Below are 20435 nucleotides of genomic sequence, written 5' to 3'. Positions count from 1 at the left end.
AAGCCGGGGACTAAATTTAATAACGCGGCCGGCAAACAGGCGCGGTCGGCGCGGTAGTCCCAGTCGTCACAAACAAACAGCAGCCGCTGCAGCGTCTGTAACACAGGTGCTCCATGCACCGTCCCCAAGGGGACACAGAGTACCTTATAGATGCAGGGCCTGTCCTTGATGATACCCAGTCTCCTGTCCGTCAGATTCCCCCTGGGGCTGCGGAGGGAGCCCGGTCCCAGTGAATGGTGACCGGTTAGGATCCCACTTCTCCCAGAGCCCCTAAGGGATGGGGAAGGAAAAGCGGCATGTGGCTCCAGCCTTTGTACCCGCAATGGGTACCTCAACCTTAACAGCACCGCCGACTTAGTGGGGTGAGAAGGGAGCATGCCGGGGGCCCTGTGGGGGCCCTCTTTTCTTCCATCCGATACAATCAGCAGCTGCTGCTGACTAAAATGGGAGCTTGAGTGAATGTGTGCCTCCTTCAACACAAAGCATAAAACTGAGGAGCCCGTGATGCACGGGAGGGTGTATAGGCAGAGGGGAGGGGTTACACTTTTTAAAGTGTAATACTTTGTGTGGCCTCCGGAGGCAGAAGCTATACACCCAATTGTCTGGGTCTCCCAATGGAGCGACAAAGAAAATAAACTTCTTTGAATTTACCAAATGGCTGTAGTGAAACATTTAAAGGGGTCTGAATACTTTCTGTACCCACTGTACATGCTGTGTTGAATTGTCACTCAGTGTCTAACTATAAGAAAATACAAGACTACAGTGGTATTATTTTATTTGTTTTTACCATTAATTCAGGCTTTATGTGCACGTGTCATAAAATGACATCTGTCCTGACGGCGATAGAATTAGTTTTCATAGTTAGATCATCACTGTTTACAGAGAAATACACTGAAATTTTGTTTTGAGCAAAAACCTTTTTATTACAATTTATGTATAGAATTAAATGAAAGCAGTGAAAGGAAAGGAGAGGTTGGAGGAAGAAATAAAAATTAAAACATCGCCTACTGCACCAATTCTGTCGGCCTTGAGACTGGTGGTGACAGTCCGGCCTATACACATACATCCACTAGTTTCCTTGGGAAAATATGTTTCTACAAAGGATAAAAACAACCTAAAAATTCACAGACACAAATTTGCAATGGTCATTGCTAGTGCAGAAAAGCTTTGCTCATATGAGAGGTGTGATAAAAGTAATAGTAGTAAAAAGGTTTGTTTTTTCTCATTATAATGAGCCAACAAGAACGACTCAATAAATGGGTTTCATCATGGGTCAAAAGAATGGCAAACAATACTGAAACCCTTCAATGCTTTTTTTTTTTTCTGTTACCATTTCTTCTTTTCTGTTGCATAAAAATTGTGAAGTTCATCTACCAAAATTCAGATATGGCCGATACTTCTGACAAAAGCCAGTCATATAAGGTGCAGGAAAGTTATAGGATTTGCCAATTAGGAAGTTTACGTCTAATCCCAGAAAGGGTGGGGGGGAAGAAATATATATATAAAAAATGAAATTATATATATGAGTCCCTCAAGTGCTGAGGAGTGGATTTAAAACATACATACACCATACTAGAGCAAAGGAAATAATAATAAACCACTGCAAATATGTACAAAAGGATTTAAAGACGTTCTGTTTTCTTTACAAATAGTTGGAAATTCGGTAGCTGTCCAATTATCCACATTTTTTTTTTATCCTTAAAACTTCTTTACATACTAATGTGGAACATCAGGTCTTTACAAATTACATTCTGCTAGTAGCAGGCCTGGATAAAGCAGGCGGATATCCATTTATATATATATTTTTTACACGGCTCTAGGATTCCACGTGCAGGAGTACTTCCCCGTGCTTTTCAGTCTGTGGCTTTCCTTAGGAAAAGTCTCAAAGCCTAATCGACAAAAACCTTGCCAAAACCAGAGTTCAAAATCTAAAAAAATCTCTTCAGTCATCACTGTCCGACAGGGTCTCATACTGCGATGAGAGAAGAGGCGCTGGTTCACGATCCCATATTCGGCTCTGCTGGTGGGCAGAACTTTGCGTCATGGAGGTGGGTGCACAAGCGATGGATGATGGTGGGGTGCTGTTTAGTATTCCCATAGTCAGTGGGTTGTACGGGAACTGAGTGGACCCTAAAGAAGATACAGAAACAGTCAGCCTTTTATGAGCTACATCCAGACACAAACATACACCTAAATCAGATCCTTGTTTTAGAGCAAGTCCAAGGTCATACTGTAGCGGAAACAGAATTGTGCCGCAACTCGTGTACTTAACTCTTAAGGCCCCGTTACACGCAACGACGTACGATATATCGCCGGGGTCACTGATTCCGTGACGCACATCCGGCGTCGTTAGCGTCGTCGTCGTGTGTAACAGCTCCGAGTGAGTGTTAGCGATCAAAAATACTCACCTTATCGTTGACACCGTTTATTTTCATAAAATTGTTGCTGTTGCAGGACCCTGGTTGTTAGCAATGTGTGCTGCCGCAGGAACGTCTATGTGTAACACCGCAGGAACGAGTAACAACACCGTACCTGCGGCCGCACACAATGAGGAAGGAAGGAGGTGGGGGGGGGATGTTACGCCCGCTCATCTCCGCCCCTCCACTTCTCTTGGGCGGCCGCTTAGTGACGCCGCACAAACCGTCCCCTTAGAAAGGAGGTGGTTCAACGGCCACAGCGACGTCGCTAGGCAGGTAAGTATGTGTGACGGGTCCTAACGATGTTGTGCGCCACGGGCAGCGATTTGCCCGTGACGCACAACCGACGGGGGTGGGTGCTTTCACCAGCGACAGCGCTAGCGATATCGCTGCGTGTAAAGCCCCCTTTAAGCCACCTTCATACATGGACATAAAAATTACACGTGTGGCACGTTCCATTTTGTCCATCCTTGTACAGTCTGTATGACACGTATCGGAAAAAAATTCATGAAACTTAAATAAATGGTGGGTTTTGGGGGCGGTTAAAGATGAGCAAAGATAGAGAGATAATGGGAAAAAAACAACATGAGGTCACCCCTCATTATTGATAACCAGGAAAGGAAAAGCAGACAGCTGAAGACTTCTATTATCAGGCTAAGAAGGTCCAAGGTTATTGGGTCCTTCCCAGTTTTAAAAATGCCAACCTGCAGCCACTACAGAAGTGGTGCATCACATTAAATGCACCAAATCTGGCTTCCCAATTGCCCTGGAGCAAATTGTAGTTGGGGTTGATGTCAACTGTATAATGCCAGCTGGTATCAAACTCTGGTGTTAGTAGTGGAAGGGTGTCTATCAAACACCCCCATGACTAACCCAGTAAGAAAAAACACACACTTTATATTTTGGAATAAAAAAAAGAAAAACACCCCAGCTTCTTTCCCTGGTTCCCAAATTTGTATAAGAAAACAAAGGTAGTTCATGGATTCTGACACAGTTCACAAATGGAAATGTGAAAGACATAAAAAGAGAAATGAAGACAAGATTCGGTCCCTCATTCACCAATTTATTTGAAAAAAAAGTTCCCAGATCCGATGTAGCCCAGCGGTACACACGACATTCCTCAATTACGTAGTTCAAAAGCTATGAAGACTGAGAACAAAGTTCCATAGAGTTTGAGCAGCAGCCACTCCCTGCAACTCTGATGAGTGGTGATCTCAAGAACGTCACCACTCAGAGTTGTTGGGTCTTGCAGAGTGCAGTGTGAGCCGGGAGTGGATTTATTTAATTGAGTAACATTGTGAGAACTGTTGAACTATGTCAAAGCAGGGAACTTTGTTTTCAAATAAATTGGTGAAAAAGGGACAATGTCTTGTTTTTATTTCTCTCTTTTTATGTCTTTCAGGTTTCCATTTGTGGACCATGTCTGATCGCATACACTACATTGGAACTGCATGTTTTTTTTTTCTTTAAATAAATTGGTGAACCAGGCAAAAAGTTGGGGAGTTTTTTCAAATAAACTATTTTTGTGTGTGTGGTTTCTTTTTACTTAGTGTGTAAGTAATGAGGGTGTCTGATAGACACCTCTCCATTACTAACACCAGGGCTTGATGCCAGCTGAGACTACAGAGCTGACATCAACCCCAAAAAACAGTAACCCAATTGACACCGCACCAGAGCAGTCGGGTAAAGCTGAGCCGAAGTACCAGAATTTGTGCGGCTGGTATTTTTAGGCTGGGGGCCCAATAACCATGGACCTTCCAAGCCTAATAATATCAGCGCACCCAACTGTCTGCTTTACCTTTGCTGGTTATCAAAAATGAGGGGAGCTCCCACGCTGGTTTATTCTTTTAATTATTATTTTGTTGACAGCTAATATCTATTTAGATTTTATAGCTCTTTCTCTCTTTAATGCATTTAACTCTGGTATGTGTCATGGATGTCATCTGTGTGCTGTATTTTTCATGGACCCATAGACTTCTATTGAGCCTTTTCATCCGTGGTAACAGTAAAAAAAAAAAAATAGACATGTCTATATAGGTCTTCATGTGGATCACAAAGACACGTGTGAAGATCAATAGACTTTAATGAATATGCAGGTAAATGTGGCTCCAGTACGTGTGAAAACGAAAACTACACATACTGGGAACACGGACAAGTGAAGGGGGGCCTTAGGCTAAGGTCACAGGAGAGTATAAAAGAAAAAAAAAATCATCTGTGTGACATTTGGGAACCCTGAAGTTTTATTTTTCTCATTTATCATTCAATATACAATCTTTTTTTTTTTTTTTTATCTCTTCTGATGTATAAAAATGATTAAGTGCGATTTCCTGTGTTAAACTCCAATGTATCTGTAAAAATCGGATGCTATATGGTTTCTCCTTATGGAATCTTGATTATTTTTGCACACCCACAGACTTGAATGGACACGTCTTAGCCAAGACATGGAAGAACTAATGCATTCTGAGATTTTCTTTAATTCCACGCTCAGATTCTTCGCAAAACGTAACAACATTTTAAAAGCCTATGGGATAAACACAGTTTTGCCAGCAGACTGCCTCTTGCAGGGTAGATTACAGTAGCAATGCCATGGTCGGGCAGACTGAGGTTTTCACTAGTAAAAAACATTAATGCACATCAGTATACAGAGCTTTACAATCTGGCAATTTAGGAGCAGATGAACAAAACAGAATCTTTGTCCCATGGAAAAGTAAGAAAGTTTCCTCCCTTGTCCAACATTTAACAAAACAGAAGCAAGTGTGTCCAATTTTGGACTCCAGAGTATAAAAAGAATCTTGCAGACCTACAATGGGAGCCGAGAAAATGTGTGGACTGCAATATCAACACAGGATAGCAAATGAACAATATACAGATATGAGAGGGGGGGGGTTCAGAGATCTTTCTATGATCATTTTATACCTATGCTTGCAATGGTGACAAGGGCCATCCTCTACGTCTAAAGGAAAGAAAGTATAATCATAATCACAGCCGCAGATTCTTTACTGTAAGAGCAGTGAGACTATGTAACTTTGCCATATAATGTTGTAATGGCCGATTTACAGAGGCCTGGATTCCTTTCTTGATAAACAATGTTAAAGGTGATCCAGAACACTAGTCCGATTGCTGTACGTAGAGCCGGGAAGGAAAGTTTCCCCTAATATGGGTCAATAGCATCTGCCTCATTAGGTTTTACCTTCCTTAGGAACAACATGAAAGGTTATAGGATAAACTCAATGGAATTAGGTGTCCTTTCAATCTTAATGCTATGAAAATATGACGATAAGAAACCGCAAAATTCTCTTACTTTTAGACACTGAAGGAATACAAGGAAACGACATAACAAGTAATTGCCATTGGTTTACTATGATCTTATAACTAATTATGAGACACCAAAGTAAACGGAAAATACACAGTCTATCTGTCCGACCTAGGTTTTGTCAATATGTAACTATGACACACTATGTAATGGGCTTGTAAAGCGGACATGTTTGCTCTCACCTGTGGAAGAAGGTCGGTCTTCCCAGGCCCATGCAGGAGCCTGTCTGTAGTCTCCTTCTGAGTGAACGGAGGAGACAGAAGAGGGCCGTTCAGCCCCCAAGTATGCCTGGCTGCCAGGCATGGGGGACTTCATTTTGCGGCTGCCAGATTTGCTTATCAGTTTTTGCTTGATGGTTCCTCCGCCTGTAACATGGAGAACTTTTTATAAAAGGTAGTCTGAAAGGGCTGATGGAAGAGTGCAATACTGGTGCAGGCCAACCCTGCAGATCACAGAATTGTGGGCCCTTTCAAACAAAGGAATGGAATGATGACCTCCATATTTTACCTGCGGGGGGAACAGCAAGGGCAGCACCCTGGTCCCATGGTATAAAAGTACTGGATGTGTGACATTCCAATGGCAATGTTTGATTTCACACTACTACACATTTATAGGTTTAATAATGACATAAGAGTAGGTGATGTACACCAATGTCTGATGCTACCATAGCCGCTATATTATTAGAAGGATTTAAAATCCTCTGCTGATTTCTAATACCAACCTGAATTTGGGGATGGATTTGCTTCTTCTCTGCGGGAATCACTGTTTGAAGAAGCTGAAGAGTTGCCTTGTGCTACGCTCATAAGGACACTGTGGTCATCAGACTTGTCATCAAAACTGCCCATTAAAGCTTTACGGATAATGTCCTCGAGACCGAGATTACTGGCAGGATCAGCAAAGGAATGACCTCGAGAATTGATGGTTCCTGAAAAAGACAATAGTTGTGCTGTTATTTTTCCAATGCTTCTATGGATAGGCCATCAACCTTAGATGGGTGAGGATCCAACACGCTGCCCTGACAGATCAGCTGGGACCCCAACTGATCTAATATTGATGGCCTAAGGATTAAAAAATGTTCTACTACTTATTTTTTCATGAACAAGCCAACCTTACATCTGATAAATGGTTTACCAGATCTATGCTCTTACCCGAAGTAGTAACTGCTGGCAAGTTAAAGATCTCAGTTCCCGGTTGAGCGGCAGCTGTAATACACAATTCCAGCTTTAATTAGTCACCGTTATTGACTGAGACGAGAAAATACAAGAACAATAAGCAAATATCCTGTATAGAAATGCACAATACATGAATGTAGTCAGACAGGACACAGCAACGAAAGTGAGTGACAAAAGACTTTTATTCCACGTCCCATCACTGACTGTTTAAATGGGTTACATCACCCAAGTCTCTGGGCTCCATTCATTATTTTAGAAATAGAAAACTAGGATAGCCGTTCACTAGATGCGGATGATTGCCATGCTGCCATGAGGAGGATAGGTCATCAGTGATTTATTTCAATGCGTGTCAGAGAGAACCCCTCTCCTTAGGGATAAATTACCACACAGTTATCCTCTATTCTACGTGGGGCCGTAGCAGCCGTTACTGAGCTTCCCCATTTGATCACCCACCCGGTAATATCTGATAAGACCCTATTTTTGCACTCCTGTCTTCCAGTTTCTTTCTGCAGGAACAGAAAAACTGGCCCATCGGCAAAGGCTACTATAAGAGGTGTCCTCATACAGTACGGTGATCACTTTTAAGTGGGAAAATTTCACACCTCTGCCAATAGAGTACGAGCCCTATGGGAGCGTTAAGGTAAGACTCCATACGAAGATGGTCTCTAAGGAGTGACAGTAAGGCCCCCACATAGCCTCAAGGGCACTACACAAGTGCGGGCAAATACCCCAAAACACCCGTATGTAAATGTTTCTGTCTCAGCATTCCTGGTCATGTTGCATGGCTTGTTAAAAGGGTCGGACATTGACCTGGTGTAGCCACCTCTCCTAGGTGCTACTTTTGACTCAGCTTTAACACAGGACAAAAACTAATTTGCCTCTTATGGAAAATTGACAGTCGACTAATTAGTTGGCTAGTCTCATTAAAGAGAACCAGTACAACCCCACATAGAAGTTCTATTGCGGAGCGCATCTATTATTTGGACAGTACTGGATTTGACATCATGTCAAAGAATATCTTACGCCTTCTATAGTCCTCCTTACCTCCCCTATGTATTAAGTCTCAATTTAAAATTTCTCAAGCATTCTTCCCTCAAGGCATCTGTAAGGGTTCATTCTGAGAAGTGTATTATACGTACATATGAGCCACAAGCCCAATATCCTCCCATTATAGCTAATGCTCAAAGCCAATTTTCCACAAAGACCAAAGGTCTGCATGGGGGGGGGGGGGGAAACGCAGTATGTCCGATTGTTTAGATTTACAGACCAAACAAAGTGCATGTAAATAGTAGGCAGTGCCTGCACTAATCTGCTATGTGGACAAGAACTCGAGGCCAGTCACATCTATATTTTATGGACATGACTGGCCTGCGTTTTTGTATGAAATATTGACCCCGGTCTAAGATGACCACAACAATTTAGACGAAGGTTTCTTGTGACAGATTTTCAGTTCCCTCTAGCTACTGGCCTCTACTTTAAGAGGATTACTGGCCCCTACTTTAAGAGGATCAGAAAAACTTTTTTTTACTGCAATTTTGGGTGGTGTTCATTAAAATTAGTTACCATTTCCCTAAATTAAAACCAATTAAATTTACTTTGTACAATTGGACTGAAGGCAACTTCTGTATAGAATACATGCAATTCTCCTTAATAGAGGATTTTTGGACTTACCGTAAAATCCCTTTATCGTCGCTTTCATTGGGGGACACAGGAAACCAGGTAGCTACTCGGTGTATCCTGTGTCTGAAGGCGTGTGGACGCTAACTATGCATCCAAGTAGTCCCTAACACATTCTTTGAATGGCTGTTGTCTTTGAGGAGAAGCTGAACAAGTTATTTTGGAAGCCACAGGTGGGAAGAACACTGCTTCCACAGGGGAGACCTACTACAGCGAATAGCTACCATGCTTCCCTGTGTCCACTAATGAAGCACCCAAGAAAACTCAACAACATAGTATAAAACAGAAGGTTTATAGAAAAATAAAGACTACCGAGAATAAAGGAGAAATAATAAAGTAATTGCCATTGTTTTCATTAACCAACTCTGGGATACAGTGGGTTTCATTGTTGCCACCCCAATTAAAGTTAGAAAAGCCTGAGAAAGAAGAGAGCAGTTCTGTCCCACTTACCCATGTCAGAGTCACCGCCACCAGAAGAGTTTAACTTACGAAAAATCTCTTGCTTCTTGAACATCACCATTGGGGAGGTATTTTCCAATTTGGTGAAGAAGGAGGGGAGATAATTCATATTTCCTGGTGAACGGGAGTCATTCCTAAGAAAAACATCAGAAGACATAAAGAATTAAATAACAGGAGAAGGCTGCGTATTTACACGTTATAGCAGTCTAAGTGCTCCATCCACTATTCAGTAACTTAGTTCCACTACCTTTCATGTACTAAAAGTGAGTCATTTCCACAATCCACCACGATTCACAGCAGCAGCCTATGTGCTCTGTTCACTATCCAGCGAGTCAGACTTTTCTTCTTTCTTCTTCATGAATCATGATTGGTCCTAGGTTCGGTCCTCTATCCAGTGAGTCAAACCCACCATCTACCAAACCAAATGGTTGATCACAGCAGTGGGCCAAGTGGTCTGTTCACTACCCAGTGATTCAGACCCACCATGTACCTCATGGCTGATCGCAGCGCTGTCCATGAGGCCTTGAGCTGCCTCAGCCTTGTTGTTAGTTGGTACATTACCTCTTCTTTCTTACACAGATCAGATCGCATCATGTCCTTCTCAGGCTACAGACTGGAACCGGTTCCTGATCATCATGAAAATGAACCTTCTCTACAAGAATTTGTATCCTTGTTCAGTATTTTTAGGTGGTCCGCATATTCCAGCATAAGGATTCCCTAAGCCAGGTCTGCCCCTGCAGTTCACAGGGTCAGCCTTTGTGCCCAGTTTTTCTCTGAGGTTCGTGTCGACGAAGCAGTTTCCGCCTTTCCAGGTTCCTGCACCAGGCATCCATTCAGGATCTCTTCCACAAGTTGTCAAAACTTGAGGAGCAAATGCCCCGATGAGTAAGTAGCTCCTTTGTTCTCTCCTCTACACGATTGTGATAATTTCTTGTGCGGTGGATCACGTCAGGATAGACTGTTCTGCTTTCAGAGAATCCGTTGCTACTTTCCGGCTCTGGGCTGTCACCTATCTAGAACTGAAACGGAGTCCTCATCTGTGTCATTGCTTTGCTAGCTCTACCATACTCTAGGAGAAACCTTTGTTTCTGTGGCACAGCCTCTCAAGTGTTTCATTTACATTTCTTCTTGGTCCAATGGTAGGACGGTATTGCTTGGCCCACACTGGTTCTCAAGCTTACATCCTTTTGTGTCCTCTACGCCTTTCAGGAGAGAACCTACGGTTTCATGGATAACCTCCAAGGAACCCGTGGCTGCTTCCATTCTGTGGATTAGAGAATGCCACTGTTCCTCTGCTTTTCTTGGACCTCTAACGGTCCTAGAATCTCACTGTCAGCTTACTACGTCTTCTCTTCAGCCTAGACTCTACACCAGGGGTGGGCAATTAATTTTTCCATGGGGCCGCATGAGAAAATTGGGATGGTTTTAGAGGGCCGGACTAATATAATTAACTCGGTTCTACATACATACATACATACATACATACATATATATACACACACGAACACGCATATATATACTGTGTGTGTGTGTGTGTGTGTGTGTATATAATATATATACACATACACACAGTGTATATATACACATACACACAGTGTATACATACATACACACACACAGTCCCCATATACTACATCACTACACCCGCCACATACTACACCTGTAATATACATCCCTATACACTACACCTGTAATAAAACTACACCTCTATATACTATACCACTATATACTACATCACTACACCCCTATATACATCTGTAATATACTACATCACTATATACTACACCTGTAATAAACTGCAGCACTACATCACTATATACTACACCTGTGATAACCTACATCACTACACCCCTATATACTACACCACTACACCCCTATATACACCTGTATTATACTACACCACTACACCCCTATATACACCTGTATTATACTACACCCCTATATACTTCACCTGTATTATACTACACCACTACACCCCTATATACACCTGCATTATACTACACCCCTATATACACCTGTATTATACTACACTCCTATATACTACACCTGTATTATACTACACCCCTATATACACCTGTATTATACTAAACCACTACACCCCTATATACACCTGTATTATTCTACACCCCTATATACACCTGTATTATACTACACCCCTATATACACCTGTATTATACTACACCCCTATATACACCTGTATTATACTACACCACTACACTCCTATATACACCTGTATTATACTACACCACTACACCCCTATAAAACTACACCACTATATACTACACCACATCCCCCCCATATACACCTGTAAAACTACATTCCCATATACTACACCACTACACCCCAAATATTTGTCAACAGTTACCCCTCCCCCCCGCCCGCCCCCCCATTGTCCCCGCAGGTTACTAGTAACCACTTACCTGTCTCTTCTTATTGTCCCCTCCTCAGGTACCTCCATACGAGCCCCCCGCTGAGCGGCTTCTCTTTTACATGCCCAGGCTGCGCCGATGCTGTATTCCTAGGAGCCCCCGCCGCTGCTTCTCTCCGTAAGGGCCCTGGCTGCTGCAGCTTCTCCTGCCAGGCGGGAACTTTTCAAATGACACAGGCGCGCCGTACTGACGATATCAGGGCGCGCGTGTCACAGAGAAAAGTATTGGGCAGGGAACAGAGGAGAGATTCCTGCGTTCCGCTGCCTACACTATGCGGCGCTGCAGGATCTGTCCTCTGTTCCCTACCCGGCACGCAGCGTGTGATGAGGGCAATCTGACCACGGGCCTCCCGGAGCCTGGTGCTCCAGACAACAGGTCAGATTGCCCTCATCAGTGACTGGCCAGTAAGGACGCCCTGAACCAAACGGGCCGGTCACAGAGAGTAGGCGGGCCGGATGTGGCTCGCGGGCCACCCCTTGCCCAGGTCTGCTCTACACCAATGTCCCTATGGGGTTCATATCAGCGGCACAGTCATCCTATGCAATAGAGGGATCTTAGTCTTCCTTACATAGATCACACAGGATTCAGGGCTCTTCTCTCTTCAACCTACTGTGAGACTTTTAAAGTTCCTTAGAGCACTGTTCCAGTTCGTGTCCAATCTCAACAAGTCAAAGTCGTCTCCTACCAAAAGAAGGACTCCTGCACTTGTGGATTTATATAATCGTCACAAGGAAAGTTTCCACCCTTCTTTGGTTTCGATCTTACGCTCCACATTACACTTCTCCAAAGCAAATTAATTGGTGCAACAGACTCCTCAACAGTCTCTTTATCTTGAACAGGAGGTGATGTTATACAAGAGACCCTCCTATTTCTCAGATCACTTTGAAGGATTCTGGTCTACTTAGTTGGAGAACTTTATTCCAGTACCCTCAATTCAGAATCGCTGATAAGATCAGTAAACCTTCTCTCCCTTCTTCATCTGGAACTCAGGGCCTTTTTAGGGTCTTTCCTCTTTTCGTAAAATCTTCTGTCAGCTGGCCCCTACTTCTAATCCACATCGCCATAACACTCATAAATCTTCAAGGTAGATCCCTATCCTATTTGGTCACCTGATGAGTATGGCTATGAACTGAACTGTGTGTGTCTGTGTTTTCAGCAATTTTCTTTTCCAGAGTTAGATCTGGTCTACCGACTTCCTTCCCCTGAAAGATCTGTGACAGATAAGATGGTCGCCTTACCAGACATCCCTCATCCATATTCAGTTATATTGGAGAACTCTTATCTTCAGTCTGTTGGCATCCAGGGTGCATTACAGAATCTTTGATGCACATTCAGGTACTTCGATGCACAGCGGTTGTCTGTCACCCCCCTTTTTTTCTCTCTAAGAAGCTTCTGGTTTCCTGGTCAGCTGATTGACCATTATTGAAGCAGGAAAGCTCTCCTTCCTTCGTACCTATCCTCGGTCATGTCCTTATCTCCTTTTCTTCTGACCTTCTCGACGTCAAACTTTGAGCCCTGTCTGTTCCTCAGTTTTCTCTAGACCAGGTCTCTGCCACAGTTTAAGCCTTCAAGGTTTCCAGTGTCCGCTTCACAGATTAAGTTCTTTCCTGTGAGATGGACACGCTTAGCATAATTCTATTGGCCTTGAGTAGATCTTGGAGTCCTCTTCCAGGGTTTTATCACCCTCCAGTCATTCAATCCATCTCTTCTTGCCTTCCTGACCAGTTTTTTGTTTGTTTTTTTTGTCAGATAGCCTTCTTCGTTCTGTTCTCCTTCCCATCATCAGGCTGGTTTCTAGGATATTGGCGTCCGTTCTGTCTAGAACACCCTCATTAGATGCTCTAACTTCCTGTTTGTGTTCCGAAAATTCGTCATAACTGTCTCCTGGTTTGGTTTCGCCCTTCCATTCTGGAGACATATTAGTCCATGGACAGAGCACCCTCACTGGTATTATTTCTCTCTTCTATATCTGGGGCCTCCTTGTCCATTGTTGTCTGGTCTTTTTCGGGAAGATATAGAGGGAGCATTCAGATGAAAAGCGTTACAATGCTGCCCGTCTTACTGACAGTGAGGACATCAGGTGACAATGAACTTATTTCCTCCTGGGAGTTGCACACTAAGTCACAGGAGTGCACAAATTGGCTACAGTCGACGCTTACTATAATGAGAGTGATGTCTATACTGTACAAACCAAGTACAAGCATCTTGATGTGGCCCAGCATTTAAATACACCTTCCTACCTACCTGCTTGTTTTCCCTGTATCTCCACCCTCCCCTCTTTTTTGATTGATAGCTCTGGCTTCATAGAGCCTGAGAAGGGAGGAGGTAGAGCGAAAACCAGCAGGTGGGAAGGTGTAGTTGAACGTTTGGGCATTCCATAATAAACCAAGGGTGTGTACTTGGCTTGAACAGTCATTTTGTGTTGAAAGATGCACTTTAATCACCACCTGGTACTTTCATTAACAGCAGTGTATGTGTGCAGAGCAGGCTGTCAATGTGCTGAGGAGTGATTACAGCTGCTGATCATGGTATACTGAACAGTGACTGTAGCCGCTCCCAGCATTACCACTATGGCTGAAAAAAAGAGGATCACAGGAGGATATAAGTTAATTTCCTCCTGGTAGCTGTGCTATCAATAAGGGGGACGGGCAGCATTGTAACACTATTGATCTGCATAATTGCTCTGTATCTGCAAGTAACGAGCATTTTTTTTTTTTTTTTTTGCACATGAGAGGTTCCCTTTAACCCCTTAACGACCGCGGGCAATAAAATTACATCCTAAATGTCATAATGTTACTGCCCGCGGTCCTCCGGCGGCAGCATGCCACGATCGGCACACATCTCAGCTGATTTTCACAGCTGAGATGTGTGCCTGCTAGGCACGAGCAGAATCGTTATCTGCTTGTGCCGATTAACCCCTTATATGGCGCTGTCAATATGTGACAGCGCCATTATAAGCGCGATCGCGGTAAAGTTTTACTTACCGCCCAATACCGGAAGTCACGTGACGCGATCACGTGACTTCCGATAGTTGTCATGGTAGCACAGGGTCATGTGATGACTCCTGTACTACACCTGACTTGCTTTCACATTCGCTGTGCCCGGGACACAGCAAGAGAGAAAGAGAGCGTATCTGCTGTTTACAGCCTTGTAGCTGTGATCAGCAGATACTGCAGAGCGATCGGAATGCTGATCGCAATAGCCCCCTAGGGGGACTAGTAAAATTTAAAAAAAAAAGTTTTAAAAAATTAAAAAAAAAACCAAAAAACCTAAAATTTCAAATCACCCCCCATTCGCCCCATTGAAAATTAAAGGGTTAAAAAAATAAAAAATATACACACATTTGGTATCGCCGCGTTCAGAAACGCCCGATCTATCAAAATATAAAATCAATTAATCTGATCAGTATACGGCGTAGCGGCAAAAAAATTCCAAACGCCAAAACGACGTTTTTTTGTCGCCACAACTTTTGCGCAAAATAAGAGGCGATCAAAATGTAGCATCTGCGCAAAAATGGTACCGTTAAAAACGTCAGCTCGAGACGCAAAAAATAAGCCGTCACTGAGCCATAGATCCCGAAAAATGAGAACGCTACGGGTCACGGAATATGGCGTAAAACGTGCGCCACTTTTTTCGGACAAACTTCCGATTTTTTTTTAACCCCTTATATAAAAGTAAACCTATACATGTTTGGTGTCTACGAACTCGCACTGACCTGAGGCATCACACCCACACATCAGTTTTACCATATAGTGAACACAGTGAATAAAATATCTCAAAAACGTGCTATCGCACTTTTTTTGCATTTTGTCTGCATTTGGAATTTTTTTGCCGTTTTCCAGTACACTATATGGTAAAACTGATGGTTTCATTTAAAAGTACAGCTCGTTCCGCAAAAAATGAGCCCTCACATGACCATATTGACTGAAAAATAAAAAAAGTTACTTCTCTCAGAAAAAGAATGGCGAAAAAAAAAACGGAAAGTGAAAAATCGGCCGGTCGTGAAGGGGTTAAGGAAGAAATTAACTAAGGGAAAAATGCTAAACTGGTCATAAAGTTTTTTTTACACATAATCATCATAGCATCTCACCTTTGTTCAGCAGGTTCTGGTCTCTGCGGCAGCAGCATCATGTTATCCTGTTTTGCATGCATGATCGGGGCTTGTGGAGGTGAAATCGGCTCATATGGCTCATTCATATGTCCTCTGTCTGGGGATTTTCCAGGCCTGTTGGAAACAAAGCACCAGACTATGAGGCATCATGTCTTCTACAATAACGAGCTGTGTCTCAAAATACATTTGCTAATCAGATCTCTAAGCTTTTTCAGGTTTGTACAACGTGGAAAAAGGGGCAAAAACGTCTGGATCCTTGATTGTTAATAAACCTCCTACTAAACTTCCAACACATAAAAAACTCTCACGCATCTCTTTACCTTCCTCTGGGCTTGTCAGGCATGTTTTCAGGTGATACCCGAGAAGAAAGCCGCTGGTGGTGCACTGGCTGCGCCTGCGATTCAGGACTGAACCTGCTGGTCTTTGATCGGACGGGTGCAGATGATGGGGCGGTGCTCTGGAATGTAGATGTCGGGGGCTGCTGAGCAGCCTGGCTAGTGGACTGGTTCCTAGCAAAGTCTTGTGTTATAATGTGCTAAAAACAAAGAACAGGTTAGAGACTTGTTAATTGGACATAAATACTAGAGGGGAATTTATTTTGCGAGAAATATTTTTGTTCAGTATTTCTCTAAATATATAACCTTGTTATATTGTGTGCAAAAATATATATCTCACATCATTAAGAAAAACTTTTCTGACCTCAGCTCCCAGAAAGGTTCGTTCAATAAGGATGTCTATATATCCCGATCTTAACTGTTCATTAGCATTTTCCACATAACTATGTTAGTTTCTTGGTGCATCAGAAATAAAAAAACGAAGATTTTAGGTATTGATTGGCACGTCCAAGTGGATGCAGCACGTCAGTAATCTATGACTGCTGGATGGGAGTAAAATAACCGGTATCCACGGCTCTTCTTTTGATGCAACATCATTGTTGCGGTGTGATGCATATGTGACGTTTCGCCAGGCCAGGTACGAGGCGAGGATGATGCCCGGTAAGAGGCAGTTCTCACACTCATGTCCAGCAGCCACAGATAATTTTTGTGGCAAATGGACTGGGAAGTCTAAATCAATTTGCTTCAACTCTTAACTAACAAAACTTACACATATATGATCAGCTAAGGTGATCAGTCTATGAGTCTGTGGCACAAGCGCGGGTGTTTGCTGTTGGGGGGATGGAGACTCCTGCTGCTGCCGGTAGCGATTTGCTTGTCCTTCATACTGTCGACTACTTTCAGCTGAATGATGCAGAAAAGACGTTGTAAAATTGTAAAGTTTGTGCATTCTTATAACATGTACTGGCATTGGGACACTTACCTTCGGCTTGGTTTACTTTTGGGACTTCCTGGGGGTAAGATTCTTTTTCCTGCACCTGTACCGGGGAGCTTGCTGGACTGATAACTTCAATTGTGTCCCTGGGAGGCTCGTAGCGATGGGAAGACACTGAAAAAGAGTCACAAAAAACAATCTGACATCACTCTGTGGTTAATGGATCTAGTTAGCGCTTTACGTACACAATGCAGTATGGTTCAAGCTAACGAGTTCATCCTAAACAGAGACTTACACAATGAATGGAAACAATAGGCAAAAATATACACTTACTGCTGCTGGAGGAATCTGAGCTCTGTGAACCTCGCTCACGGCCATCTTTATCAGAGGCAATCTGTTGGGTTATGATGACATCAATAAAATTGGCTGCAGTGATCGTGGTCTTTCCTCGCGTTCGTAACTCCTCCACATATCGTGACTTGGTGTGTGCAGCTTTATCTTTTCCGGCTTCTGAATATACTGCTGGAGCTTGTTGGCTTTGGGATTTACTACTAGAGAAACTTGATGACGTGTATGGGCTCTGCACCAGTCTACGCTCAGACTCCATCTGTTGTTGCTCCAAAGCTGCTCGTCTAGCTATATTTTCCTCAGATCGCGAAGATTCATGCTTGCTATCCTTTGGCTTGTTAACTTCCATCTGTGGTGCAGAGGCGGCTGCATCTACCAGGGCAGCCAGTGCATCAGCTGCGGTGCTGTACCGGGTAGTAGGGATTCCCTGGGTGATAGAGGCTCCTCCAGGATTGAGCGGCCTAGAAGAGTACAGAGATTACAACAGGTTAGGAAACCATGGCTAAAGTTTAATTCCCATTTAATGTAATTCATAGTGGTGAAACCAGTTATTTTTAAGCTGTTAATAATTAAAGAAATAACTTACATTATTCTCAGCTGAGCAGGGTCTAAAGGCGTGATGACGCTTTTCCCATTAGCTCCATGTAATATACTTGGTCTTTGCTGTATCAAGTTCTCCTGGGAACGGACTGATGGCGATGGTGAACGGACATAACCGTGACTACCCGGCCTACCAGGCTGCTCAGTGACTGCAAAGATATTATACTCTACAGTTAGACAATCACGCAAGATCAATAGTCAATTATATACTCTCAATGTTGAAATTACAACAGGAAGAAGAGGAAAAAGTCATGGAGTAATGGAAATCACAGGATCTATAGAGATGTTAATGATATGCAAATGATGAAAAAATGGAAGCAACATTTTTTTTTTTAAAAACATCTTGATTTGTTCAGTATGGAGTATTAGCGCCATGTACCAAAATCTCTGCACTTACACATCTTGGCTGCTTTCACTGAGGTTATTAATGAATCCGCTGAATGCACTTTGTCAAATCATCAAGATACCCTGCTGGCAGCTCCCTTTATAACTGCTGAACAATGGTGTCCCGGAGGTGCTACAGGTCTTGGTAGCACAATTAGGACAAGCAGGCTGCTCATAGTAGCACGAGAAACATGCATCTTCATGTTGTTGTGTTGAAAAATGGTCCTGTGTCACTTTGGATAAATGGCTGTAGCAACTGTTCCACAACTAAATCAATGTAACACTAAGCGGTTTGTGTACATGAAATGAAGACTAAAGGGGTCCAGTTACCGTACACTATGCCACACCGCACTATAATCCAGGGAGAAGGATTGTTATGACATTCCCTTGTGAAGACCTCTTCATTGCATTGCTCATGTAGTCTCCAAAGCAATCTCCAGCTATCACTGCATCTAAGACAAAAGCCAGATTCATCACTAAGGAGAATAGACCTCCATTCCAGGCTCCATTGCAGTCTTGCTCTGCACCATGAAGGCAGTGGCATGGGGTCAATGGAGCACCTATAGCTGGACGTCTATTCTGAAGCCCAACGTTCAGCAAATGCCTTCTAATGGTTTGTGTAGACACTGATGCCTTAGACTTGGAATATGATGTCCAATTTCAATTGCAGTACAGAATAGATCACTATGTACTATTCTTCTAATCTGACAATCCATCTATACAGAAGTTCCCCAATGTGCATCTTTTGCGGCTATTCCAATTTGTCATTGTTTACCCAACCACTAGGACATGCCACACTGAAGAGTGCTGACGTCTCATCCTGTGCACGTAGCACTGTGATGGTGTGATAAGCAAGGTTGCTCACTTCAAGTATTCTGTCCTTCTCAGTTTGCAATAATTGATGAACAGGAGACATTGCACAATCATCCAACAAGACTTGATGCGATTGAGGTTTCAAGTGACTGAAACAAAGTCTTAATCTGGTTTATATGCCCCTCTCACATGGGACAGACTGGAGGAAAGAACTTGAAACTTTGATCATTTGCAGATCTTGGTGTCGCCTACTTCCTCAATGAGCATCTACTTCCGGCTTGTCCTCCTTGGTGTTACCATTTCAATCTTGAGGTGTAGATTAGATATAGATGTAAAAGAAGACTTCCCCTTTTTCTTTGTGAACCATAAATGTAAGACCTTCTTAGAGGCATTATGCCTCTTCAAACAAGATAATTGCTAACTCTTACCCACCGGCCTTAGCACCAAGCCAGGCCCTTTTTATGTTGTAACTTTACTCCAACTCCATGAAACCAACAACCAACCATATTTTTTGGATTATAAAACAACCAATTTTCCCCAAAAAGGGGAGGGGGAGAGGGGTGTTACGGGGTTACATCTTGTAAGCCCAATGCAACTTACTGCAGGCGAGCGGGGCAACAGGAAGCTGGCAGCGGCATAAGTGGGGCAATGCTGCGGGGCCCTGGGCTCAGAGGAGGGGATGTACTGGCGGTGCAAAGCAGGAGCAATTAATCTCCCGGCAACGGACTTCAGGAAAATGGGAGACATACGCGGCGCATGTGGAGATTGAGCTCTCGCCTTTCTGATAACTCAAGCTGCACATGGGCCGCATCCGGCAAAATTTTCCTGAAGCCAGTCACTGGGATATGAATAGCGTCTATATATATATATAATGCTGTAGTGAGCTGAACGACTTACTAGGCCGCAAGTAATGTTCACTTTGCGTGGCGGCAGCTGCTGCAGCAGCGATTCTCTCTCTCTCCCTTTCCCGGTCCCGCTCCCTTTCTCGCTCCCTATCGCGCTGTTCTTTTTCTCGCTCCCGCTCTCTTTCACGTTCCCTCTCACGCTCAGCATTGGCAGATGATGCAGCTGCTAGAGGTGAAGGATGCCCTGGAAAACATAATAAATATTATCAGATGCTAGAAAATCAGCTAGGTCTATGTGGAGAGATCTGGGTCAAAGACATAAAAGGCCCAGTATAGACGATGCAAACAGATGACAGACCTGGGGACATGGAAGCTGGATTATATGGCCTTGGCGGAAAAGCTAGTTGTGTTCCTGGTATATAAGTAATTCTGTCCATTGGTGGTGTACTAGTTCCTCCAGGATGGGGGACCAGGATAGTAGGTGGCATGTTGGTCAAGTCTATAATTCCTGTAGAAAGTATAATTACATTCCGTAAAGAACATAAGACTCAGAATTCTGAGCATCCAGAGAAAAAACAGAACCAAAGATATGATGCAG

The 20435-nt window shown here is 43.3% G+C and overlaps 1 protein-coding gene across 10 annotated transcripts in view; it reads right to left on the bottom strand.

The window, feature by feature from the left end:
* Window positions 1–758: 758 nt before the first annotated feature.
* NCOR1 (nuclear receptor corepressor 1) overlaps window positions 759–20435 on the bottom strand; it is a 320571-nt gene continuing 300894 nt past the window's right edge. For 8 of the 10 annotated variants that reach the window (XM_075335194.1, XM_075335193.1, XM_075335198.1 and 5 more), the window contains 13 exons: window positions 20196–20345; window positions 19890–20081; window positions 17782–17944; window positions 17181–17656; window positions 16896–17021; window positions 16683–16816; window positions 15899–16113; window positions 15558–15692; window positions 9030–9172; window positions 6879–6932; window positions 6452–6655; window positions 5913–6095; window positions 759–2130 (listed from right to left, as the gene is read on the bottom strand). In XM_075335194.1, the coding sequence (XP_075191309.1) occupies window positions 1943–2130; window positions 5913–6095; window positions 6452–6655; window positions 6879–6932; window positions 9030–9172; window positions 15558–15692; window positions 15899–16113; window positions 16683–16816; window positions 16896–17021; window positions 17181–17656; window positions 17782–17944; window positions 19890–20081; window positions 20196–20345 (2363 nt within the window). In that variant the 3' untranslated portion in view covers window positions 759–1942. The remainder of the gene's footprint in view (window positions 2131–5912; window positions 6096–6451; window positions 6656–6878; window positions 6933–9029; window positions 9173–15557; window positions 15693–15898; window positions 16114–16682; window positions 16817–16895; window positions 17022–17180; window positions 17657–17781; window positions 17945–19889; window positions 20082–20195; window positions 20346–20435) is intronic. The other 2 variants (XM_075335195.1, XM_075335202.1) reach the window with 2 other exon arrangements.

The sequence above is a fragment of the Anomaloglossus baeobatrachus genome, chromosome 2, assembly GCF_048569485.1.
Source record: "Anomaloglossus baeobatrachus isolate aAnoBae1 chromosome 2, aAnoBae1.hap1, whole genome shotgun sequence".
Classification (NCBI taxonomy): domain Eukaryota; kingdom Metazoa; phylum Chordata; class Amphibia; order Anura; family Aromobatidae; genus Anomaloglossus; species Anomaloglossus baeobatrachus.
Note: the sequence above shows the minus strand (reverse complement) of the source record. Positions and strands in the feature narration are given on the sequence as shown.